General features: G+C 41.1%; 1 protein-coding gene and 2 long non-coding RNA genes across 3 annotated transcripts in view; 1 reads left to right on the top strand and 2 right to left on the bottom strand.

Moving 5' to 3' along the window:
- LOC134655134 (uncharacterized) overlaps positions 1–26,917 on the top strand; it is a 154,579-nt gene that overhangs the window by 60,496 nt on the left and 67,166 nt on the right. The gene's annotated exons all lie outside the window — the stretch shown is intronic.
- On the bottom strand, positions 1,956–20,299 carry LOC134655124 (BOS complex subunit ncln). The gene is made up of 10 exons (XM_063510584.1): positions 20,001–20,299; positions 17,960–18,147; positions 17,242–17,428; positions 16,155–16,285; positions 14,522–14,734; positions 7,475–7,696; positions 6,571–6,723; positions 4,831–4,924; positions 3,692–3,821; positions 1,956–2,097 (listed from the first exon to the last, which is right to left on the bottom strand). Exons 1-10 carry the CDS (start codon positions 20,173–20,175, stop codon positions 1,956–1,958), a joined length of 1,635 nt encoding a protein of 544 aa, XP_063366654.1. The 5' UTR covers positions 20,176–20,299.
- On the bottom strand, positions 26,552–26,814 carry LOC134655489 (uncharacterized). The gene is made up of 2 exons (XR_010097433.1): positions 26,690–26,814; positions 26,552–26,658 (listed from the first exon to the last, which is right to left on the bottom strand). It is a non-coding gene; the product is annotated as an uncharacterized LOC134655489 (long non-coding RNA).

Below are 26,917 nucleotides of genomic sequence, written 5' to 3'. Positions count from 1 at the left end.
GGATTTCACGTAAATTATTTTCGACATGTTTTTTAAACGAATGCATCCGTCCGCGTTAAGATTTGTAAAATCTGCATTCTCAAACGTCATCTTAAGACAACCAGAGTTACCACATAATGTACGAAGCCTTACAGCGCCATCTACTGTCAAATTGGAAGCACGAATTTGCCTTAGACTTTACACTGATACACACCACACATGGGCTGAATCAGAAATTCAGTACCGGAATCTCTATGGTAATTAAATAAATTCATATTTATTATTCATATTCATGTATTTTGTCTAGGGCCAGGCGTGTCTCACTCCGCGATTTCGTCGCTTTGCTGGTAGCTAAAAGTACATCCGTTCGGCCCCAATTTTGGGGAAAGCCATAAGCCGCGCGTGGCGCTGTCGCCACCTAGCAGCCATATCTGTGCTGATCGTAACAGACGCGTTTTGTTAGAGTCTTCTGTACTTAGTACTATTATTTATTCTGTACTAGGGCGCACAGATGGATGAAATAGACAATATCTGAATTTATTCCGTGAATATAGTGATTAGGCGGGTCCACATAGAGCTACCTCGAGTGACGCCATCTTGGCGAGCAAATTGGTTCGCTATTTCCCTGCGAGGCAAAAATTTTCGATGACGGACGTTTGCCTCGCGAGAAAACTGCCTCGCGAGGCGGCTCGTCCTGTGTGAAACCGCTTAGGGTGGTATTCCACCTGTCCAATTTCTTTGTCCAATGTGTATTTTTCGTCTCACATTTTGCTTAGTGAGAGAGTGAGTCGCAATGCACATTGGACCAAGATATTAGACAGGTGACAGACAAGACATCCTCTAGACTGAGCATAGTAGCGCTACCCCCTCTGCCACAAATATACAGTAGTTTTACTCCATTTTCGAGTCAAAGTGTCTTTGTGTGACGTCCGTGTCTTTGAACGGACCAATCACGGCACGGGATTCGCTCACCTCGTCCCCCGCACCCCCGTATTTTTGGCAGCATCGGTTTCATGAAATAATTGCTCTAAACTCCGTCTAGAGGATTCCTAGTCTATGAGACAGGTGGAATAGGGTATTTGACTGTATTTAAAATAAATTATTTTACACCATGCATGAAATAAAGCACCAGAGGATTACTAGAGAAACGTAGACAGCAGTTATATTTAGACGAAATTTTTAAAACCCGTATAAAACTATAAAGAGTGGGTAATTTGATTGTGACGTCACATGCTAGTGTTTCATATAAATTCCATAGTAGAAAAATCGTTTTGACAGTTCCAAAAAAGAAACTGATTTGACTAGTAGTCAAATACCCTATACTCTGGTGACCTTACTTCAGTAGTGAATTTCTGATAATTACAGTGTGATGCACCATACAATCAATAAATCTTTGCTACAGTTATTATCTTACCCTAATCATATACATAGATAGCACATTCCACACATCAGGATACCAAAAAGACTATTAATTTCAGTGTCTACATCTAGCATCGAGTAGCGGAACTATCAGTACTGTTACTTGACAATAGATGTAGCACCGACCGGAAAGTCTTAAGCTCAACAACATACGACTTTCCGGTCGGTGCTACATCTATTGTCAAGTAGCAGTACTGATAGTTTCGCTACTCGACGCTAGATGTAGACACTCAAATTAAGTCTTTTTGGTATCACAACTGATGTATGGAGTGAGCACTCTTGTCCACAGACAAGACATCCTCTAGACTGAGCATAGTAACGCTACCCCCTCTGCCACTATATACGGTAGTTTTACTCCATCTTCGATTCAAGTGTCAGAATCCCGTGCCGTGATTGGTCCGTGTCTTTGAACGGACCAATCACAGCACGGGATTCGCTCACCTCGTCCCCCCGCACCCCCGTATTTTTGGCAGCATCGGTTTCATGAAATAATTGCTCCAAACTCAGTCTAGAGGATTCCTAGTCTATGCTCTTGTCTTACTATATTCCTCTATGCCCTAATGTACTTTGGCTTTTCCGGTGACGATCTTGGCGTATTCCTCGTAGAAGCTCGGAAACAGCTGGATGGCGAAGTAGACCGCAGCCAGGTACGCGATGATGGCCAGGGTCAGGATCAGGTCGAACACCGCTGGTTTCACACTAGAACAAACGTGACATTGAACAAAAAAAAAAAAAAAAAAAAAAAAAAAAAAAAAAAAAAAAAAAAAAAATTATAGGACATTATTACACAAATTGACTAAGCCCCACGGTAAGCTCAAGAAAGCTTGTGTTGTGGGTACTCAGACAACGATATATATAATATACAAATACTTAAATACATAGAAAACAACCATGACTCAGGAACAAATATCTGTGCACACAAATAAATGCCCTTACTGGGATTCGAACCCAGGACCGCGGCTTCACAGGCAGGGTCACTACCCACTAGGCCAGACCGGTCGTCAGATATGCGGCCGGTGATATCTCTATGCAGAATTAGTGTCACCAGGCTTATGGAACTCTCCGCGCGAGCTTGGATTTATGCCTACGAATCTCGTCCCGCCGGCGGTACAAAAGCCAGCCAGTAGGTTGCCACACGCGCTCACGCACGCACTCCAAGCGAATTTTTTCGACAGCTACAAGCTACGTAGATACTTAAAAAAAATTACAATTGTAGGAATTCTGGGTATAATTTTTACGAGATATTTATAGTTTTATATTCTAACTAAGACACCAAAGTATTTGAAATAAGCGTGACTGTCACGCCTGTCAACATACCTGTACACGTAGAGCACCGCTCGTGTGGGCGAGTATAGCGTGTACTCCGGTTCACGCTTGTCCACTACGTGCACGCTTACTGTCACGCCTGTGCACCGTGACTGTCACAACTGTCAACATACCTGTACACGTAGAGCACCGCTCGTGTGGGCGAGTATAGCGTGTACTCCGGTTCACGCTTGTCCACTACGTGCACGCTTACTGTCACGCCTGTGCACCGTGACTGTCACAACTGTCAACATACCTGTACACGTAGAGCACCGCTCGTGTGAGCGAGTATAGCGTGTACTCCGGTTCACGCTTGTCCAACGCATGCACGCTTACTGTCACGCCCGTGCACCGTGACTGTCACAACTGTCAACATACCTGTACACGTAGAGCACCGCTCGTGTGGGCGAGTATAGCGTGTACTCCGGTTCACGCTTGTCCACTACGTGCACGCTTACTGTCACGCCTGTGCACCGTGACTGTCACAACTGTCAACATACCTGTACACGTAGAGCACCGCTCGTGTGGGCGAGTATAGCGTGTACTCCGGTTCACGCTTGTCCACTACGTGCACGCTTACGGTCACGCCTGTGCACCGTGACTGTCACAACTGTCAACATACCTGTACACGTAGAGCACCGCTCGTGTGGGCGAGTATAGGGTGTACTCCGGTTCACGCTTGTCTACCACGTGCACGCTTACTGTCACGCCCGTGCACAATGACTGTCACGCCTGTCTACATACCTGTACACATAGAGCACCGCTCGGTTAGGCGAGTATAGCGTGTCCTCCGGTTCACGCTTGTCCACTACGTGCACGCTTACTGTCACGCCTGTGCACCGTGACTGTCACAACTGTCAACATACCTGTACACGTAGAGCACCGCTCGTGTGGGCGAGTATAGCGTGTACTCCGGTTCACGCATGTCCAACGCATGCACGCTTACTGTCACGCCCGTGAACCGTGACTGTCACAACTGTCAACATACCTGTACACGTAGAGCACCGCTCGTGTGGGCGAGTATAGCGTGTACTCCGGTTCACGCTTGTCCACCGCGTGCACGCTTACTGTCACGTCCAAGTACCGTGATAACGCGCGTTCTAATGCGCCTGTCACACCTGTCAATATAGTATGCCGTTAAAATACGAGTTATACGAGGGAACGAGGGTCATAACCGTCATAACCATAGATGGTAGGATCCTATAGATGTGGTATATGCGTGCGTCCATGAGGACAAACATACGCAATGCGACACTATGATTGGTCGAATTTATTTGTGGCCCAATGTCCATACAAATTTACGGTAGGGAAAAAATTATAATTGGAGACTGCGACAAGGACAAACAATAATATAGCGTTTTCGCTGCTACTCCTACTGAAAGATAGATAAGACTATCCCGCTCGGTAATTTCCCCCCACCCCTCATGCCTGATCCAGTTATACTAGATTCATGGTTATAACCTAAAAGTTGTCACACGCATGCGTTCGTGAGGGACAGAACATATGCAATGCGACAATTAAAAACACATTTTAACATTGCTGACAACTGGGGAATGCAAACCGGTTTTTAATTGTATAAAAAACCGGTTATTAACCGAATTTTCATACAAATAAAAACCAGTTCGCATTACCTACTGACAACGTACCAAAACGCCAATTAAAGACGTGTACCGTTTTGACATAATTTCCGCACACTCTACTTAGGAGTTTTTAGAAGTAGGCAAAGGTGAAAATAAAATTAAGACAAGAATAAACGATAATAGCGTGTCTTTCCTACTATTTTAAGTTCCATAAGAACGCTATCGAATGAAAATTACACTAGGGGTAAATAACAGTGAAATTTCGAGAGCTTTTCATGTTCCTTTACAATATTTTAGCGGTTTTCTTGAATTTCCGATTTTCATTAATTAGCGAATATAATAGGGAAATCTTATAGATACCTTTAAACAAGCAATTGTTGTATATATGCATATATATATCAGCGGAAACAGCTGTAAAGAGTTCGTTGAAATTTGCTACATAGAGGTTTTCGGGGGCGAAACATCGATCTAGCTAGGTCTTATCTCTGGGAAAACGAGCCGTTTTGAGTTTTACTCGGTCTCCCAGATATTATACTTAGTATCCGACCTGCGCTAGGAGCCGAAGTGGTGATTATCTGCGGTGCTCTCGATTGCGACGACAGATACTTGTACCAATGTCTCACCGACGCTTCGTCTACATTCTGAAAAAAAAAAACATACATCAATCCTTTTCATCTTAGCATTTTAAGGGCCACCCCACACTAGCGTCTCCCGAGCGTCGGCGTCCAGTCAACTCTATAGCTGCTGCAGCGTTGGCACAACTGCGCAGCGACGCCATTTTCCATACAGTTGACCAGACTCCGATGCTCAGAAGACGCTAGTGTCCACCCCACACGTGGTATATACGGTATCGTGTACTGATTAGGAAAAGTAGAAGATTTTTTTTTTCTTTCTATGGGGTAGGCTGTCCAAGTCAGCCAACCTTCCATATCCATATAAAGGCCAAAAAAAATTCGCGTCAAACAATTTTTTTTCTACCTTTTCCTAACCAGAACACGATACCGAATATGCCCTTTAACGGATCCGTACTATTTTTGTTACACTCTGTATATAAAGCACTGACCAGGGCGCCGCGATGTTGGACACCAGGTTGTGCAGGGCCGGTTGCGAGGGTGTGTCGAGTTACTGCTCACTATAGTTATAGTATATAAAGCACTGACCAGGGCGTCGTCATACAGCGCGGCGTCCCCGGTGAGGTTGTAGACGTGCGATGCGAGCGCGCGGGCAGTCGCCGCGATGTTAGACACCAGGTTGTGCAGGGCCGGTTGCGAGGGTGTGTCGAGTTACTGCTCACTATAGTTATAGTATATAAAGCACTGACTAGGGCGTCGTCATACAGCGCGGCGTCCCCGGTGAGGTTGTAGACGTGCGATGCGAGCGCGCGGGCAGTCGCCGCGATGTTAGACACCAGGTTGTGCAGGGCCGGTTGCGAGGGTGTGTCGAGTTACTGCTCACTATAGTTACAGTATATAAAGCACTGACCAGGGCGTCGTCATACAGCGCGGCGTCCCCGGTGAGGTTGTAGACGTGCGATGCGAGCGCGCGGGCAGTCGCCGCGATGTTGGACACCAGGTTGTGCAGGGCCGGTTGCGAGGGTGTGTCGAGTTACTGCTCACTATAGTTATAGTATATAAAGCACTGACCAGGGCGTCGTCATACAGCGCGGCGTCCCCGGTGAGGTTGTAGACGTGCGATGCGAGCGCGCGGGCAGTCGCCGCGATGTTAGACACCAGGTTGTGCAGGGCCGGTTGCGAGGGTGTGTCGAGTTACTGCTCACTATAGTTACAGTATATAAAGCACTGACCAGGGCGTCGTCATACAGCGCGGCGTCCCCGGTGAGGTTGTAGACGTGCGATGCGAGCGCGCGGGCAGTCGCCGCGATGTTAGACACCAGGTTGTGCAGGGCCGGTTGCGAGGGTGTGTCGAGTTACTGCTCACTATAGTTATAGTATATAAAGCACTGACTAGGGCGTCGTCATACAGCGCGGCGTCCCCGGTGAGGTTGTAGACGTGCGATGCGAGCGCGCGGGCAGTCGCCGCGATGTTAGACACCAGGTTGTGCAGGGCCGGTTGCGAGGGTGTGTCGAGTTACTGCTCACTATAGTTACAGTATATAAAGCACTGACCAGGGCGTCGTCATACAGCGCGGCGTCCCCGGTGAGGTTGTAGACGTGCGATGCGAGCGCGCGGGCAGTCGCCGCGATGTTGGACACCAGGTTGTGCAGGGCCGGTTGCGAGGGTGTGTCGAGTTACTGCTCACTATAGTTATAGTATATAAAGCACTGACCAGGGCGTCGTCATACAGCGCGGCGTCCCCGGTGAGGTTGTAGACGTGCGATGCGAGCGCGCGGGCAGTCGCCGCGATGTTAGACACCAGGTTGTGCAGGGCCGGTTGCGAGGGTGTGTCCAGTACTGTGCTGCGCGCTGGCTCTTTGTGGCTCTGATGACAAATATATGCTTGGTCAAGCAAATCTTGTAAACTGAAATTGATGTCACGTTTTTCTACTGACAAGATTTGCTTGCACAACTTTGGGGACAAATCAAATTATTTTATTAAATATTTTTATGGCACGTCCAGTAATCCGGCCGTTTTCGTCTTAGATTGCCCGCTCCTTAATCCGGCAGTGACACAGCTGAACGCCGGATTATAGAGCGGTTGTCTAAAATAAATACATGTTTCGTATATATAATTTATAAACTGAAATAGATGTCATATATTAATGAAAAAGTGACGAAGCCCTTAAGTGGTGAATCCGGCCTTCACCACTGGAGGGCTTCGTCACTTTTTCATTAATATATGACATCTATTTTAGTTTTTAGGGTTCCGTACCCAAAGGGTAAAAATGGGACCCTATTACTAAGACTCCGCTGTCCGTCCGTCCGTCCGACCGTCTGTCACCGGGCTGTATCTCACGAACCGTGATAGCTAGACAGTTGAAATTTTCACAGATGATGTATTTCTGTTGCCGCTATAACAACAAATACTAAAAAACAGAATAAAATAAAGATTTAAGCGGGGCTCCCATACAACAAACGTGATGACCGAAGTTAAGCAACGTCGGGCGGGGTCAGTACTTGGATGGGTGACCGTTTTTTTTGCTCTATTTTTTGTTGATGGCGCGGAACCCTCCGTGCGCGAGTCCGACTCGCACTTGGCCGGTTTTTAGTTTAGATGAGTAGTTTAAACAAACCTGTAAGCTGCTTAATGTGAAAGCGGTCATCCTCCTGATACTGAATCTCTCGTGTGGCCACGCCAACAGCTCATCAGCCAGATTGATCTTCTTATGAGTGACCGGGGCTCCGAGCTTGGTCTGCAGGGAGTGCGCCGCGCCGGCCTTCGGGGGTTTCGACACGTGCATAGTAAGGCTTGGAGATGACGAGATGGAATCCAGGCACATGGCGAAAGATACGTCCTGGGGAATAAGAAGGAAGTTGATCAAACTAATTTGTCAGTAAATGAGAACAAAAAAAAACTATAGTAATACATTCTCAGCCTTATCTCATTGCGATTAGGTTAGGAGGCAGGGGGGCAGCATGTCTTCATGGATGGGCTTTCACAGGCCTTGACTAAAACCGGGGTCGGATCCATCAACGGCACAATGGCAAACCACCTAGCGTATGCTGATGATATGGTCCTGCTTGCTCCATCAGTAGCCGCTATGCGAGACTTACTTGCGGAATGCGGAAAATACGCCAGCCGGCACAACATGAAGTATCAAACTAGTCCAGAACTGTAAAACAAACCTAAATGCACTGGCTAACTCCAACAAAGTCACACTTAGATGGGTACCAGGGCACTCCGACATTAACGGAAACGAAGAAGCAGACGAACTTGCAAGAAAGGGCGCAGACACACCCCTGGTCGGCCCAGAACCGTTCTGTGGAATCACAAAACGGGATGCATATTCTCTGCTCAGCTACTTAGAAAAAAAGAGAGCAATCGATTGGTGGAAGTTCGCTAAAGGACAAGTACACTCGAAAGCTCTAATCAAAGGGTTCAACAGCAAAATCGCTAAGGAGCTTCTGGGGCTCAAAAGGCACAAAACTTGCGCGGTGACTAGAATACTGACTGGACACTGTAAGTTGAACAAACACATGTTTCAAATTGGCAAGAAACAAGATGCGACATGCAGGTTCTGCCAGGAGTCAGAGGAGACTGCAATGCACATTCTCTGCTCCTGTGGACCACTAATGTCAAAAAGAAGTACCTACTTAGGGCGGCATGTATTGCAACCCTATGAGGTACAGAACGTTACGGCCCAAAGCATCTGTAATTTTCTGGATGCAACGGGCATTAGTAATGAACTTTAAAGGGCCGTCACAATAGATCAATACTTGGTCGACGTGACACTCAAAGGCCCGATACCACCCCAATAATAATAATAAATAATAACATGAAGTATAATCCAGACAAGTCGGAATTTATGGTCATGGAAGCGGCAAATATGCCGTCGGCCGTACCGCCACTGGTACTTGATGGAGTTCAACTGCGGAGAGTCTACCAGGTTAAATACCTAGGCCACATTCTGCTGTCTAGTTTGAAAGACCACAGGGACGTTGATGTTGCGGATGCCGATTTTTTGACATCCGCGGATGCGGATGCGGATTTTTAAAGGCTCACATCCGCGGATGCGGATGCGGATGTCAAGATTAGGTACTTAGAAAACGTCAAATATTACATTTTTAGTATTTTTTTATTTAAAAAAAAACGAAACGTTTAGTATTTGAACAAGAATATAGTTGCGTTATATTTAATAAACAGTAACTTGGCTGACTTTTCTGGATCTAGACGATTTCGTTATAGGTAATTATGAAATTACCTAGCACTTACGCCGCCGCTAAGACGTTCCTGTACCGACTTGTTCGACATCCGCATCCGCATAAGCTCCGCATCGATTTTATGCGGATGCGGATGCGGATGTTGAAAATAATGCGGAAGTTCCGCGGTTGCGGATGCGGATGCGGATGTTCGCAACATCCCTGGTTGAAAGGCAAAGACGAGCTATTGCAGTACGAGCGAACATGCTAGCCAGAAGATTCGCCAAATGCAGCGACGACGTGAAACGGCAGCTATTCCTGAGTTTTTGTACTTGCGTCTACACAGTGGAGTTGTGGTCGGATTACACCTGTGCAGCAGTGGGAGACATGCGCGTGTAGTATAATAAGCCCGCTTCATGCCCGGTTCTCGTATGCTATTTTATTTTTATTGTCATTTTCTTACTTAATGAATGTTTTAATTAGGTATACAGGATTTTGACTCTTGGAGACCCTATACATCTCTAAGGATAATTTGATTAACTACTATATATTGTAATCTTTTAGTTATGATGACACTTAGAGACATTTACATCTCTAAATAATTTTAGATTATAGTTTTGTATCTTTGTGTTCTTTTTTTTTCAATACTATTGTTATAGCGTTTTTTTTTTGTAATTCGACATTTAGAGACTTTATACATCTCTATGTAATACTTTAGTTTGATTTTATATTTGCGGCTTAGAAAGTTGTATTTTATAATTGTAGATGTGTTTTTTTTTTGCTGTATGTAAATTCCATGTTGACGTGTAAAAGTGCCCTTGTGGCCTATTTGCTGAATAAATGTTGATGTTTGATGTTTGATGTCATGAGCGTTGGAGGACCTACCACAAACCTGTCACCATGGGGTCGGGGCGACACGCCCCTAAGTCTAGTTAATATTAAGTTTTAACTTGTATTTATCTGTAGACTTTAGTGAATAATTTAATTTTATTGTACAGTCTAATAGTTTAATTTTTATTTTATTTTATTGTAATTTTATGGAAGCGATTTCAGGAATAAAACAATTTCATTTCATTTCATTTTATACCTACCTGTAGCAGCGAAGTCTCAATTAGAATTAGGGAGTGTAAACCGGTTATAATTGTATGGAAAACCGGTTCATAAACGGTTATTAACCGAAATTTCAAACCAATCAAAACCGGTTCACATTCCCTAGTTAGTAGTTAGTTCTTCCAACCACTTCTTAGGGATCATGCATTAATTACGTCACACGAATTTCTAGGTTTTTTTACCCCTCCCCCCCCCTCCTTGTCACACTTGGTCACATTTTGCAAACCCCTACCCCCCTGGTGTGACGTCACATTTTAGGCAATTTTGTTTTCAACGAAATCGATAATTTTAACTCGGCATTATTTTTTTAATAAAAAAATATTTTTGATATATAAATATTAGTAATTTTATAACACAACGAAAGTTACATCCAAAATCTCATTACTTAACTGTACAGCGAATAAGAAAATATAAATTAATTTTCGGTTACTGATGAAGTTAAAGTGACATCACAATGTTTGTGACTCCCCCCTCCACCATGTCACAACATGTCACATTTTCTTGACCCCCTCCCTCCCCCTAAACGTGTGACGTAATTAATGGATGACCCCTTAGTAGTGACATAAACAAAACATTCTGTACTTAATTGTAAGGGGAATAAGGTTTACATACCTGTAGCAGCGAAGCGTCAGTAGAGTCCAACTGTTCTTCCAACCACTTCTTGGTAGCCACATAGTTCAGTTCATGTCCGGCTGAAGACAGTACGAAGAGCAAAGATGGCGCACCGCGTACGGCCGGCGACGCGTACAGTCGAGAGAATATACTTACATTATGTACTTTATTGTAAGGGTAATAAGGTTTATATACCTGTAGCAGCGAAGCGTCAGTAGAGTCCAACTGTTCTTCCAACCACTTCTTGGTAGCCACATAGTTCAGTGCATGTCCGGCTGAAGACAGAACGAAGAGCAAAGATGGCGCGCCGCGTACGGCCGGCGACGCCTACAGTCGGGAGAATATACTTACATCACATTCTGTGCTTTATTGTAAGGGTAATAAGGTTTACATACCTGTAGCAGCGAAGCGTCAGTAGAGTCCAACTGTTCTTCCAACCACTTCTTGGTAGCCACATAGTTCAGTGCATGTCCCGCTGAAGACAGTACGAAGGGCAAAGATGGCGCACCGCGTACGGCCGGCGACGCGTACAGTCGGGAGAATATACTTACAACACATTCTGTACTTTATTGTAAGGGTAATAAGGTTTACATACCTGTAGCAGCGAAGCGTCAGTAGAATCCAACTGTTCTTCCAACCACTTCTTGGTAGCCACATAGTTCAGTGCATGTCCGGCTGAAGACAGAACGAAGAGCAAAGATGGCGCGCCGCGTACGGCCGGCGACGCGTACAGTCGGGAGAATATACTTACATTCTGTACTTTAGTGTAAGGGGAATAAGGTTTACATACCTGTAGCAGCGAAGCGTCAGTAGAGTCCAACTGTTCTTCCAACCACTTCTTGGTAGCCACATAGTTCAGTGCATGTCCCGCAAAAGACAGAACGAAGAGCAAAGATGGCGCACCGCGTACGGCCGGCGACGCGTACAGTCGGGAGAATATACTTACATCACATTCTGTGCTTTATTGTAAGGGTAATAAGGTTTACATACCTGTAGCAGCGAAGCGTCAGTAGAGTCTAGGGATTGCAGAACCGGTACTGTTTAAAAGAACCGGGATTTTCGGTACCGGGCAAAAATGGAACCGGGATTTCCCGGTATTTTCGGTACTTTCGGGACTGCCTTCAAAAATCAGTTTTCACATCAATTTTCATTAAAAAAAAGCGTAAAACGACCACGACTCTTTCTTAAAACAATAAAAAAGTAGCATAGTGAAGGCACACACTTCTTTTGTACCATAAACGTGTCTTTAAGTCACACAATCATTAATATAATTTGTTTTTTTTTCCCTAAACTACATGATATTTTACTATCTTTGTTGATTGGCAAAAACTGAATTGTGGCTCAGTAATATCATCATTTTTTTTAAATATGTAAGACGTTTTGTGAAAAAGGATGAAAAAAATTGATAATTTTCTCATGCGTTCAAAATGGGCTGTGAACCTTCGAACATATAATAACATAACTATCAATACGACAAATCAAGAAATTATTCAGCCAGAATTATTAATTCATTTAAATTTTAAAATATCATTATCATATGTGATTTTCTTATACCGTGTTTGAATTTGAATTAAAAGTAGTATTTTATTAATTACAAAATTGTCTCTATTTTTGCTTTTAGTTGGTACACAAATATGAAATAACTAATTCTTCGTATAAAATTATTTATTGTACAAACATTTATGCCCTTAACTTAAAGTATCAAATTACGCAATTTTATATTGTCGGCGTTGTCAAACCCATTGACTTTTTTTTTTAATTTATTTTAATGTAGTGGTCAGCCGTAAAAGTATTACCATCAGCCTTAGAAGGATAAAATATATTTATTTTCTTTATAAAACATGATATTTCATGCTAAGTAACAGAAAGCAGTCAAATATTATACCGGAAATTTTAGTCCCGAAAATCCCGGGAGTACCGGGATTTTAATTTTGAAATCCCGGTTCTTTGCTTGGCTGTAAATCCCGGGAATTCCCGGTACTTTCGGTACCGGTATTTCCCGGGAGCAAACCCTAGTAGAGTCCAACTGTTCTTCCAACCACTTCTTGGTAGCGACATAGTTCAGTGCATGTCCCGCTGAAGACAGAACGAAGAGCAAAGATGGCGCGCCGCGTACGGCCGGCGACGCGTACAGTCGGGAGAATATACTTACATCACATTCTGTGCTTTATTGTAAGGGTAATAAGGTTTACATACCTGTAGCAGCGAAGCGTCAGTAGAGTCCAACTGTTCTTCCAACCACTTCTTGGTAGCCACATAGTTCAGTGCATGTCCCGCTGAAGACAGAACGAAGAGCAAAGATGGCGCGCCGCGTACAGTCGAGAGAATATACTTACATTCTGTACTTTATTGTAAGGGTAATAAGGTTTACATACCTGTAGCAGCGAAGCGTCTGTAGAGTCCAGCTGTTCTTCCAACCACTTCTTAGTAGCCACATAGTTCAGTGCATGTCCTGCTGAAGACAGTACGAAGAGCAAAGATGGCGCACCGCGTACGGCCGGCGACGCGTACAGTCGGGAGAATATACTTACAACACATTCTGTACTTTATTGTAAGGGTAATAAGGTTTACATACCTGTAGCAGCGAAGCGTCTGTAGAGTCCAGCTGTTCTTCCAACCACTTCTTGGTAGCCACATAGTTCAGTGCATGTCCCGCTGAAGACAGTACGAAGAGCAAAGATGGCGCGCCGCGTACGGCCGGCGACGCGTACAGTCGAGAGAATATACTTACATCACATTCTGTACTTTATTGTAAGGGTAATAAGGTTTACATACCTGTAGCAGCGAAGCGTCTGTAGAGTCCAACTGTTCTTCCAACCACTTCTTGGTAGCCACATAGTTCAGTGCATGTCCGGCTGAAGACAGAACGAAGAGCAAAGATGGCGCACCGCGTACGGCCGGCGACGCGTACAGTCTGGAGAATATACTTACATCACATTCTGTGCTTTATTGTAAGGGTAATAAGGTTTACATACCTGTAGCAGCGAAGCGTCAGTAGAATCCAACTGTTCTTCCAACCACTTCTTGGTAGCCACATAGTTCAGTGCATGTCCGGCTGAAGACAGAACGAAGAGCAAAGATGGCGCACCGCATACGGCCGGCGACGCGTAGTCGGGAGAATATGCTTACATTCTGTACTTTATTGTAAGGGTAATAAGGTTTACATACCTGTAGCAGCGAAGCGTTAGTAGAGTCCAGCTGTTCTTCCAACCACTTCTTGGTAGCCACATAGTTCAGTGCATGTCCGGCTGAAGACAGAACGAAGAGCAAAGATGGCGCGCCGCGTACGGCCGGCGACGCGTACAGTCGAGAGAATATACTTACATTCTGTACTTTATTGTAAGGGTAATAAGGTTTACATACCTGTAGCAGCGAAGCGTCTGTAGAATCCAACTGTTCTTCCAACCACTTCTTGGTAGCCACATAGTTCAGTGCATGTCCGGCTGAAGACAAAACGAAGAGCAAAGATGGCGCGCCGCGTACGGCCGGCGACGCGTACAGTCGAGAGAATATACTTACATTCTGTACTTTATTGTAAGGGTAATAAGGTTTACATACCTGTAGCAGCGAAGCATCAGTAGAATCCAACTGTTCTTCCAACCACTTCTTGGTAGCCACATAGTTCAGTGCATGTCCGGCTGAAGACAGTACGAAAAGCAAAGATGGCGCGCCGCGTACGGCCGGCGACGCGTACAGTCGAGAGAATATACTTACAACACATTCTGTACTTTATTGTAAGGGTAATAAGGTTTACATACCTGAAGCAGCGAAGCGTCTGTAGAGTCCAGCTGTTCTTCCAACCACTTCTTGGTAGCCACATAGTTCAGCGCATGTCCGGCTGAAGACAGTACGAAGAGCAAAGATGGCGCGCCGCGTACGGCCGGCGACGCGTACAGTCGAGAGAATATGCGTGCCAGTTCTAGTACCGCTACGGCACCTGAGGCGTTGGAATCAGCCCCTACGGACAGCTCCTAGAATAGATAACTGTGTCAAGAGGGTGGTAGAATATAGTCAAAGTGAAAATAGATCGTAAGACTGATCACGTAAAGATTTATATAAAAAATTGTCCATAAAATCCTTGGGACATGAGCTTTTTGTTTTGGATTTTGGATACCTTTCTTTATTTCTGAGAATATTATGTCGGATTTTGATTTTACCCTCCTTTTTTAATCACACTACGGAATAACCCCAAATAAAAAAATCGGACTCCTGATTCCTAGTAGTTTCAAAAGTATTAAAAATTTCGTACGTAAGCGACGTTGGTGCAGAAATATCCAGGTCTGGACACATACTGGGACGGATATATATATAATGACAAACTTTTTAAAAGTACATAAAATTGAATTATACTTTTAAAAAATCTCATAAATCCCATGTGTGATATACAGACATAGGAATCCGTGGGGCAAATTTTCTTGACAGGTAGGGACTTCCTATATCGATAAACTCAATTATCGATGCTAGTTCTATATACTAGTGATCACTCAAAGTTTTGCTTGTAAAAATATGTTTTTATTAAAAGTGTAAAAATCAAATAAAATAATAACTCAATTCGCTTTGATTGATAATCAATCAATAAAGAGGTTGAGATAATAGTGACTATTTCACAGTGCAATAAGTATTACGCCCTACCTTTATATAACCTAGCGATTATTTGAAAATATGCTATGTGTGAATTTCATACTTGTCTTCAAAACAATACTTACAAAAACACACAATGTTGGGGGCGATCACTAGTATATAGAACGAGCATCGATAATTGAGTTTATCGATATAGGAAGTCCCTACATGTCAAGAAAATTTGCCCCGCGGATTCCTATGTCTGGTGATATACCTAGTTAGAATAAATGAGAGTATTTATAACTTCCTTCCTCCTTTGGAAAAAAGAAGAGGATATCTAGATATTTTATTCTTGTTTAAAATTATTAGAAATCACATAGATTCTAACCCACTATTAGAAAACATTTCTTTCAAAATTTCTCGGTTCCACTCACGTTCTAAACCTACCTTTTCTATTTCTTCCTGTGGCACACAGTATGCTAAAAATTCTTTCTTTAGGCGTACTTGTAATATGTATAATGAATCGCTTAATGATATAGACATTTTTGTTCATAGTTTGTCCGTTTTCAAGAACAAAGTTCGGCATATTTTGTTTACTAGTAATTGAAAAATTGTTTCAAGTAAATACTTTGCATTGTTTTCTTACTTTATTGGTGTGTTGTACTCACAACTATACCTACGGGTAATTTATAATTAAGTAACCTATTTACTTTTCATTGTAATAGTCAACTTAGTAACGTATAAAACTTTAGGCCTATTTTTAGTCATTTTTGTAAGACTTATTTGTAAAAGGCTGTTTGTTTTCTAAATAAATTAAAAAAAAAAACTTACGGGCACCAATCCTGAGGAATCATAGTGTGCTGAAATGATGATGGTCTGTGCGGACCCGGAGCGTCCAACCAGCTTCCCGTGAAGAGTCACCGGTTTGGAGTCCAGCTTTGCCGGTACCGGGGCTGACACCACTGGGGAAACAAACCTCTTGTTAATAGTACGAGTTTAAATACAAAAATACCATGACTATGTAACTGGTTTTGAAAGAGATTTATATATAAAATACAAAATACAAAAAATACAAATACAAATGCATTGATTTCATTACTTTTTACATGAGTTCTAAGGTATAATATATGGGTTAGGTAGGTAATTAGTCCATCTTAGGTATATGGAGTGTAAGTAATGAAAAAGGTGCGGGTACAGCTTGCTGAATTTAAACGCTTGGTCAGCTAATTGGAATGGTATTAGGATTAAATATCGACATGTTTCAACATTTTGAAAGAACTTGGTTTTATCAACACTTACAGTTTTATTTAGAGATCTGTTGACACGATCTTTTACAGTTTTTAGTCTTTTTTTTTCTTTCTTATAAGGTGCTTTTTCGAGTGAACGAATATGTCGCCCCAACAGTTTTTAGTCTTGTGATTACTGGTCGACACCTACCCTCTAAATTAAAGGTACCCTTGACTTGATAAATTGACAGCTACCCCGTATCTAACCAACCTGTAATTTTAGTACAAAATTGGTACAAATAGAGAATGATTATTGAACAAACTATGATTTTAATGTGTACTTGGGATATAAAAATCACTTCATAGCTCAATTAGCTGTCATCTAGCTCAAATAGAATCAGAATTAATATTGTATTAAGCTGACAGCTAACAATATTTAGAAATAACGTATCGCCATTTCTAGGCGCTGGATGTGCTGTCGGTAACAAACAAATCTTACCAATCTGGTACCCGTTAGACGACACAGTGTTCAGCATGGCCTCGAGCGCCGTGCCGGACTTGTCATCGGTTATGAAGCTGTGCTGCAGGTCTCGCAGGATGTCCTCGAACGTTGGAGACCATGCAGCGAAGTAGACGGGCGCGCTGATCTCGTCTAGGAGCTGGATGTGCTGGTGACAACAAACAAATCTTACCAATCTGGTAGCCATTAGACGACACAGTGTTCAGCATGGCCTCGAGCGCTGTGCCGGACTTGTCATCGGTTATGAAGCTGTGCTGCAGGTCTCGCAGGATGTCCTCGAACGCCGGAGACCATTCAGCGAAGTAGACCGGCGCGCTGATCTCGTCCTGCACCATCGCCATTTCTAGGAGCTGGATGTGCTGTTGACAAGAAAAAGAAACAATGTTTTGTTTGTTGGTTTCTTAATTTACTAAGTATTATAACGCTTTGACTGGCTAACTGCCACTGTAGGAATGTCTATTTAAAATTTATTAACGGACAGAAAGTTAAAATTACTCAATCTCTAAAATAATTCACAGTGCCACCTAGAGTCCGTCTAGAGTTGTGCCATTCTTGGGAAATTCTCCCGTTCTTTAAGGCGGTTGTTCTCGATCAATAATATTTCCCGTAAAAGAAGAATGTACTTGAGAACGGCACATCTCTAAGTTTGTCTAAACTAACTTTGCACGGATTGAAACGGAAGAAAGTGAGGAGTTGTCATTATAAACGTCATTTTCCATTGAAATTAGACATTAATGTTAACGTCTTAGTTACACTTTGTCATTACAAATGCCAATGCGGAGTTAGCTTGGTCCAACTCTAGGGTTTAACTTAAAAAGCTTTTCTTAAAAGTCTCTTAGTTAAAAATAAAACTGAATCCACTTAAGAGTTGCTCAGAACTAGACTAGTACCTCTTTTTCCTCTGCACTTATCAGAGTATCATTCTTAGGCAGCACCAGCAGAAGTGCACCAGCCTTGTTCCTGATCTCCAGGAACTGCTCAATGCTGACGTCTTGGATGCGAGCCACCACACAGTGGCGGGACGTGCTCCATGATGTCAGCGAGCGGCCTTCTAAGTTGAAGCTGGCGCTCCGGCACCCTGAAACAAAACATATTTGCTATATCCCCCATAACCATGTAAACTTATGGTCACTGCGCTAGTTTTCGTCCACTTGACGAAATATGAGTAAAAACCTATTATTGTTCTCTTGCTGTTGTTGTCTGTACATGTTCGTACATGTTTTGTGAACGTCACGAATAAAAATCTTTTATCTTTATCTTATATTGCTGTACAAATTTGGACTTATTGCAATCCTTAATGTCTAAACAATATATCTATCTACATAAAAATGATATTTCGCAAGTAGAAAATTACAAATGAGACATTTTATTTGCTAATCCGCCAAGTGGACGAAAATTAGAGCATGGACGGAAACTAGCGCAAGGACCATATATGAGGCATTATCTATGAAAAGGGACCTTATTGTCGATGGCGCTTACGCCATTATTAACGATGCTCATATAAATATAACCTGAATAATAACCTAACCTTTTCATAGATAACGTCACTTATACCGCGTAGTGAAAGTGTGGAACAGTTTGCCTGAGTCAGTGATCAGTGCACGTTCAATAAACTCTTTTAAAAACAAACTCAATCAACAATTTCAAAGAGGACAAAACACAAGTGGACATTCATGTGCATGTATCAGCTTTAAGCTGCCTACATATAGTAATATGTAATACGTTTTTTTTGTTTTTATTTAGAAAACCAAACAGTCATATAAACATATCAAAAATAAAATACAAAAGATGTACTGCAACAAAAGATACAATAAAAAACCGGCCAAGTGCGAGTCGGACCCGCGCACAGAGGGTTCCGCACCATCAACAAAAAACAGAGCAAAACAAGCAAAAAAACGGTCACCCATCCAAGTACTGACCCCACCCGACGTTGCTTAACTTCGGTCAAAAATCACGTTTGTTGTATGGGAGCCCCACTTAAATCTTTATTTTATTCTGTTTTTAGTATTTGTTGTTATAGCGGCAACAGAAATACATCATCTGTGAAAATTTCAACTGTCTAGCTATCACGGTTCGTGAGATACAGCCTGGTGACAGACGGACGGACGGACGGACAGCGGAGTCTTAGTAATAGGGTCCCGTTTTTACCCTTTGGGTACGGAACCCTAAAAAGACCTGGAGGTTCATAAATTATAAATTATGTTAACTGTGTAAGTTACAATTATGTTTATGTTATGTTTTAAAATAAATTATGTTTCTGTTATATGCAATCAATGTGGTAAGTAATGTGGCATGTTGTTCATTGCAGACGATTGTTGCAGCATCGGGTAGGACCAGGCTGAATGTTGTAGAGAGTTGATTGCAACATCTGGTAAAGATACTGGAGAATAATTAACTAAATAAGTAACTTTATTATATCTGAAAGTGAAGGTAAATATGTAAGACAAAAGTTCTATTATTAAATTGTACACCGGGACTTAATCGGGACTTAGATACGCGATTAAGTCCCGGTGTACAATTTAATAATGTGTAAAAATTGTGAAAGTTTAAATCAGTGTTATACAAAAGTTCTAGCCAGTATTTTGTTGTTAAAAACTACATTAGAAATTTAAAATAGTAAATTCTGTTTCTATTGTTGTATTAGAGTTAACGCTATTTCCAATTTTAACAAGTGAATGAACAGTATGATTTCTATTACTTATCACAACATCTACAATATAAATTTACAGATGTAACTAGGTCAACATAAGAGAACTGTTCTAAATAGCTCAATAAAATCACTGTCTATTATCTAAGGCAACATCTCGCACAATGATAAGATACCAATCGTCTTAACTATTTGTATAAGACCAAGCAGCCGAAATTATAACCTAAAAATGTCATCGATTTTTGCTTTTATAAATTAAACATGCACTTCCACGCTGTACTTACCGTGGGGAATCGTATGCAAGTCGTATTGCTGCATCCTGTACACCGAAAATTCGTGAGATGCAGCCACCGGGTTCACTGGGGACATGATAATAAAAATAGGGAGAGCCACAAGCAAATAGTAAGGCAAATAGCCTTTAAATATCTCCGTCAGGCCGTCAGCTTCGTCTAGCCACATTTTGGCGACTAATTTATGTCCCTCGTAATGATATTAACGTGAAATATTGAACAATAATTAGATACTAATCGTATTAGAAACCCTACGTGTGATAAGTCGGTCAATGACAATGACATGACATGACAGTCATGACATTGTGACATTTGTGACAGCAGAATCAGATTGTCTATGGCCGTGCGTTCCGATTCTATAGCTGGTCAAGCAGATCATGTCAGTAAAAAAGGCGCGAAATTCAAATTTCTATGGGACGATATCCCTTCGCGCCTACATTTTTCAAATTTGCCGCCTTTTTCTACTGACATGATCTGCTTGACCAAATATATAATTTTGTATGAGGACTAGCCCGCAATATTTTCTATACAAAAGCCATAGAAGGTAGCATCCTATAGAAGTGGTCTGACGCATGCCTCCGTGAGGGACAAAACATACGCAATGCGACGCTATGATTGATTGGTCGAATTTATTTATTGCCCATCATAATCCATACTAATTTATGGTGGGGAATAAAAAAAATGTGAGACTGTGACAAGGACAAACAATAATAGCGCTTTCGCTGCTACTCCTACTGAAAGATACATAAGACTATCCCCTTCTGTCAGTTATCCCTACCACTCATGCCCAATCCAGTTTAATACTAGATTCATGGCAAAAGCAAAGATTTCAGAATTTTCAGAGTTGGTAACACTGCTGGAGAGTAAGTAAGGTAATTTTTAGGTTTTAGGTTTTATACGCAGATTAGACTCTCGCGCGAGCCACGAGACGAGCCGCGAGCCGCGCCACGAGACGCGGGTCCACCGCTTACACTCGCGTTCGGCTTGTCATTCGGTTATAAACCTTATGCCGTGCCGTTAGTGTTTAAATTACATTAGCTCGACGAGCTTGCGAGCCACGAGACGCGATTGTAAGCGGTGGGCTCGCGGCTCGTCTCGTTGCTCGCAAGTTCGTCGAGCTAATATAATTTAAACACTAACGGCACGGCATAAGGTTTATAACCGAATGACAAGCCGAACGCGAGTGTAAACGGTGGACTCGCGTCTCGTGGCGCGGCTCGTCTCGTGGCTCGCGCGAGAGTCTAAACCGAGTGTAACAAAACTTTATACTTCATTTCATTGTATGTTATTGTTACTCTTTGTTGAGGTTGAAACTTATAATCTTATATTATACTTATTAGATTAAACAGTTGAATGATAATCATTAATCATATTCTACCGATATAAGGTGGTGGTGTTAATTGTGTTCGTGTTTTTAGTATAATATTACGGTACATTCCAGGGAATATTACAGCACCCTAAATCATGCCGATTCAAGTGTAAGTACCTATTATTGAGACAAGCGCTTTAATACAGGATGTTTGATACATCGATTGCCAAATTAAAACGACAGATAGGTTGAGTCATTTGCTATATTCTCTTTTTTTTCTAGGCACGAGAAGATAGCAAATTATTCAACCTATCTGCCATTTTAATTTGGCAAACGATGTACCAAACAGCCTGTAGATTAACTATAATCAATGCAATGCACCTACCTGTTTAAGTATAAATGTAATCATGTTAATAAATTTAATTGTAATTATACCTATAAATGTTTTCATTTCTGATTTAAAATTAATTTGTAATATTTGAATATAGAACTGTGGTGTGTATCTAACCTCAAGGAATAATACCCTTGTATAAGTAGATAAAATTATTTATTTGTTTTAGAAGAATCAAAGAACAACGGCTGGGCACAACCCTGAAGCTCAGATGCATGATAAACTCCTCAGGTACAGCGTGGGAGGAATTCACCAGTACAGATTTCAATGTTTGTGACCTGGCTATTGTACGTTTACATTTTAGAGACAAACTTAGAGTACCTCTTGAATGCAAAATTCTTACACGAGCTATAAGTGGCAAAGTCAAAGTGAAAGTGTCATGTCAAGACATGGATAAAGCATTTTATTCAGAATGGATATGTATGAATGAATGGAAGGAAATTGGTAAAAAGCATTATTGTGATGTATCATTAGATGATGTCTTGACGAACATGCTTGATATAAATATATCTGCTAGCCAGGTGGAAGATTCACCCCTTGCTAAGCTTTATGATGATGTTGATTTTACTGACTTCAATTTGTGTGCAGGGGGAGGCACTGTGCCTGTCCATAGAGCACTTCTTGCTATCCAGAGTGATGTGTTCCGAGCAATGCTCACCCGGGAGTGGACAGAGAAAACTGAGGGAAATATCCTGATGGAAGGGGTCACATTACAGACCCTGCAACATTTCAAGGACTATATGTACCTTCGGACTCTTCCCGGTGAGGGACTTAAGGCATTATTGTTGTTTGCATCATATTACTTAATGGATGATCTTAAGGCAGAATGCATATCTAAGCTGGCTCTGAACTGTAAGTCTGAGGAATGGAATGGCCTTCTAGAGTTTGCTGTGAAGAACCAAATATTTGAGTTAGTAAGGGCGATCATGCTAGTAGTGCTAAAAAACAAGAATACGAGGAGTAATTGACACGTGTTAATTGGTAACTGTTCTACATAAGTTTTATTGACACATGTTAATTGGTAACTGTTCTACATAAGTTTAATTTTTTTATTTTAGTCAAAGTAAAATAAATAATCATTCATATTCCTATTTGTTATTTTTCTTTTGAACTTTATAATATGTCAAGTTATAAAGTTGAAAAGGAAATATTGAGGAAATATGTCAGATATAGATGGTCAAGCAGATCTTGTCAGTAGAAAAAGGCGGCAAATTTGAAAAATTTAGGCGCGGAGGGATATCGTCCCATAGAAAATTTGAATTTCGCGCCTTTTTCTACTGACAGTATTTGCTTGACCATCTTTACATTTACATAGATCGGTTTTTCTAGGATAGCGGTGCCGTCATATAGCGGCCGTCTCCATACTAAATAATACGGCTAAATATGGATGTCGTAGTATTTGTATAGAGACGGCCGCTATTGCTTTGGTTTCCTCCGAAAGCGGTGCCGTCATATAGCGGCCGTCTCCATACAAATACTACGACATCCATATTTAGCCGTATTATTTAGTATGGAGACGGCCGCTATATGACGGCGCCGCTATCCTAGGAAAACCGATCTTATAGAAAGCTTTACTCTGGCACAGCGACTTTGTCAGTAGAAAAAGGTGGCAAATTAAAAAAAATTTAGGCGCGAGTAGTTGACATTCCATAGAAAATATAAATTTCGCGCCTTTTTCTACTGCTACTGACGGAAATGGCTTGACAGACTATAGTGTGTCAAAAGTCGTTTGATTTCAAACAGACAGAGAGAATCATACTATCTTTGTCTAACACTAGTACTAGCACCCAAAAGAAAAGGATGAGTATAGTTTTTTTGTTCCTATTTACTGACAAGATTTGGTTGACCCAGTATATATATCAAATGCTAAGAAAACCGAAATTCGCAAATTGCGGGGATCTTTCTCTTTTACTCCAATGAAGGCGTAATTAGAGTGACAGAGAAAGACGTTCGGTGTGGTCATGAATCTAGTATAACTGGACCAGTCATAAGGGGGGGTAGTGACCAAACGGGATAGTCTTATGTATCTTTCAGTAGGAGTAGCAGCGAAAGCGCTATTATCGTTGGTCCTTGTCACAGTTCTTAGGATCCTAAATCTACCATCTATGGGTGCGGTAGTCTATTACGGCTTTTACATTTTGTTGAATTCCAAGTTGGTAATGCTCATGTCATATTTTTTATTTTGACTAATGTTTTAAAATGGTTGTCTATGGTTTTGACTTTGTTTAAACGCCAACGGCATAAAATCCTATATAATAGTATAAATAGTAGGATCTTTATCTTATGTTACTTTATTAATTTATTTAATTATTCTCTTTGCTAACATCTAATATATTATTTGGTTTGGTTGGTAGAAACCCTGGAGCTGCTTGCGTTATTTTTTTTACTTTTTTATGGTTGAATTGCCGAGAGTAAAGTTCTGTTGGAGTTATAATTTCGATGCCCAACTACTTATAATCAATATTTTTAATCATGCCCTTGAAAGTGTAAGTAACAATATATGTATACAATTCATCAATCTTATATAATAAGTAAACGCTAAGTCAAACTTTAACACTCTTATTACAGGGTGTCATGTTGCGTCAAGAACATTATCGATTAAGAACATCTGTAAAAGTTGTAAAACCATTAACCAAATTAACGATTTTAAAATAGTGTCCTTGTTCTTGCTGTTTTATAGCTGTAGCTTGCAGTGTTCATAAAAAAAAAACGCTCATGTTCAGTCACCTGCACTCCTGGGGCCCGTTTCTCAAAAGATTGTAACTTTTAATACAAGTGGAAGTCCCTTCTAACAAAAGCCGTCAAAAAGTGACATCCGCTTGTATTAAAAGTTACAAACTTTTGAGAAACGGGCCCCTGCAGTAATATGTTACTGTTTAAAGGCCACAAAATATGTGACACACTTTATGGCTCTACAAATAAGATAGTGTCAGATATTTTTGCGGCCGTCGTTGTGTAGGTAACATATTATTGCAAGTGACTGTTTAAAAGAATTCCAATTTTTTATACCTACCTGAAACATATTTGACGTTTAAAAAAATGCATTCTTTGCATATTTTTTTTTCTTTTCAGAAAAGTCACAGACCAGCAACTAGGAGACATCTTGAAACTTGGATGCTTGCTTAGTTTTTCTGGAAGAGAACCTCAGGAATTCTTTAGTAATGATTATGTTGTTAATCACTTGGCAATTGTGCGGTTATACATCAAAGACTCCGGACCTGGACCTCTTGTTTGTAAAATACAAGCGAGCGCCAAAAGTGGCAAAGTCAAAGTCAAAGTATCATGTCAAGACCTGGATGAACCATTTTATGACGAATGGATCGGTATAGATCTTTGGGTACAAATTGGTTGTAAGTGTAGTTGTGACATATCTTTAGATAATGTGAATACATGTATGTTTAATATTAACATATCTGCAAGCATGGTTGAAGAGTCCTATCTCATGAAACTTTATAATGATGTTGATTTTGCTGACTTCCACTTGACTGCCGGTGATGGGAGTGTGGCAGTCCACCGGGCACACCTGGCAGCCCATAGCGATGTCTTCCAAGCAATGCTTACCCGAGAATGGAAGGAGACAAACGAAGGTCGCATTCAGATTGAAGGGGTCTCTCTAAAGACTATTGAACACTTTAAGAAGTTTATGTACCTTCGCATTCTTCCGGATGGCGATGGACTTAAGTCTTTACTCTTACTAGCATCATATTACTTAATAGATGACCTTAAGGCAGAATGCATATCTAAGCTGGCTCTGAACTGTAACTCAGGAGATTGGAAAGGTCTTCTAGAATTTGCAACCAAGAACCAAATATTTGAATTAGTAAGCGCTATGATGATAGTTAACCCAGCAATGAACACCAAAGGTGAACTGAAGGTAAAAGAACAAGAAAATGAGGATTAATATACGTCATTCTATTTCATAGAAGGGATGCCATAAAGACAATTATATTAAAATAAGTTATTATTAATTATGTATTAAATTTCTATTTTTAATATTTCCGTCTCTATATTCAACTAAGTCCAAATGATAGACTGATATCATGTACACATTTGGCCCACCCAACATAGATTAATCTAAGCTAAGGGATGCAGTTATACAATGAAATGAGATAGCAATATTGCATGCTCCCTCTAACATAGAACTGCGTCTCTTAGCCCAGATTAGCCTGACAAGTATGTGTACCTACTCAACATCAAAACTATCTATAAAGAAAAATCTATGGTTAGAAATTAGAATTGTTAGCACAACTTTGCTTCTTTATAACTATACCATTATCTTTGCCACAAATCTAAATGATAAAATATCAGTAAAATATAGGTAGGTAATATTTTTCACTTTATTTGCATTTTTATTTTATGCTGGCAGACAAAATCTTGTTCTAATGCAAACTGCTTATCCTCTTGAGGGTTCAATGTCCTAAAATGGGCCATTTTATTTAAAGTTGTCCCCTACACTTTTTTTTACAAATTAGGGATTTTTTATGTTATTTATCCTATTAGGATAGAAAGAGCTCGTGATTCTGAGTAGAAATAACATAGAAATTAACAAATTAAAAAAAAGTGTAGGGGACAAATTTAAATAAAATGGCCCTAATACTAGCTAGTACAAAGAGATGTATCCACTTTTTCACCTTATTGCATTGTAATAAAGTGAAAAAGTGGATACATTTCTTTGTAGTCAACCCTACAAACCTCCAATGAAATTTGAATCCTTATTAAATGGAACAGAGTTGCTTTTGCTTTGTTCCGTTTGATTTTAAAACAAATGTATGGTGGGCTGCTATTATAGAGGTTATAGAAGAAATGTCTTTAATTCCATTAATTATTATTTTTAATCAGATAATGATTATATTATTATTTACTCGCTTTGGACTTCACGGGCCTATAAATCCCGGTCTTTTGATAGGCTTGCGTGGGGATATAGATCCAACACGTAGAGGCCCTTTGGAGAGCTTTAATGTCATGTAGAACGCCAGCTGAGACCCGTTCACAGGTGCAACAATAAACACCCATGAACCGGTCTCGGCAGGCATTGGGACTATTGTAGAAAAAGTGAACAATACATATACCGGTCTATGGATTGGAGTTTGGTTGGACAATGAGACTGGGTTATTGCAAAGATGTCGGACACCTGCCATACCACTTTTAGTACACGTTATCGTTATTTACTCACATTATTACGCTCTGAATAAGACCGAATAGCACCACCTA

Source organism: Cydia amplana, chromosome 16 (genome assembly GCF_948474715.1).
Source record: "Cydia amplana chromosome 16, ilCydAmpl1.1, whole genome shotgun sequence".
Classification (NCBI taxonomy): domain Eukaryota; kingdom Metazoa; phylum Arthropoda; class Insecta; order Lepidoptera; family Tortricidae; genus Cydia; species Cydia amplana.
This window is presented reverse-complemented; position numbering and strand designations above follow the sequence as displayed.

Excerpts from the sequence above, each read along its gene's own strand:
- LOC134655124 (XM_063510584.1), bottom strand. The coding sequence starts at position 20,175 with ATGTGGCTAGACGAAGCTGACGGCCTGACGGAGATATTTAAAGGCTAT. Across the intron at positions 17,429-17,959 it reads TAAGTGCAGAGGAAAAAGAG|CACATCCAGCTCCTAGAAAT; the intron begins GTACTAGTCTAG and ends TCTTGTCAACAG. Across the intron at positions 3,822-4,830 it reads CACTTCGGCTCCTAGCGCAG|GTGTGACAGGCGCATTAGAA; the intron begins GTCGGATACTAA and ends CTATATTGACAG.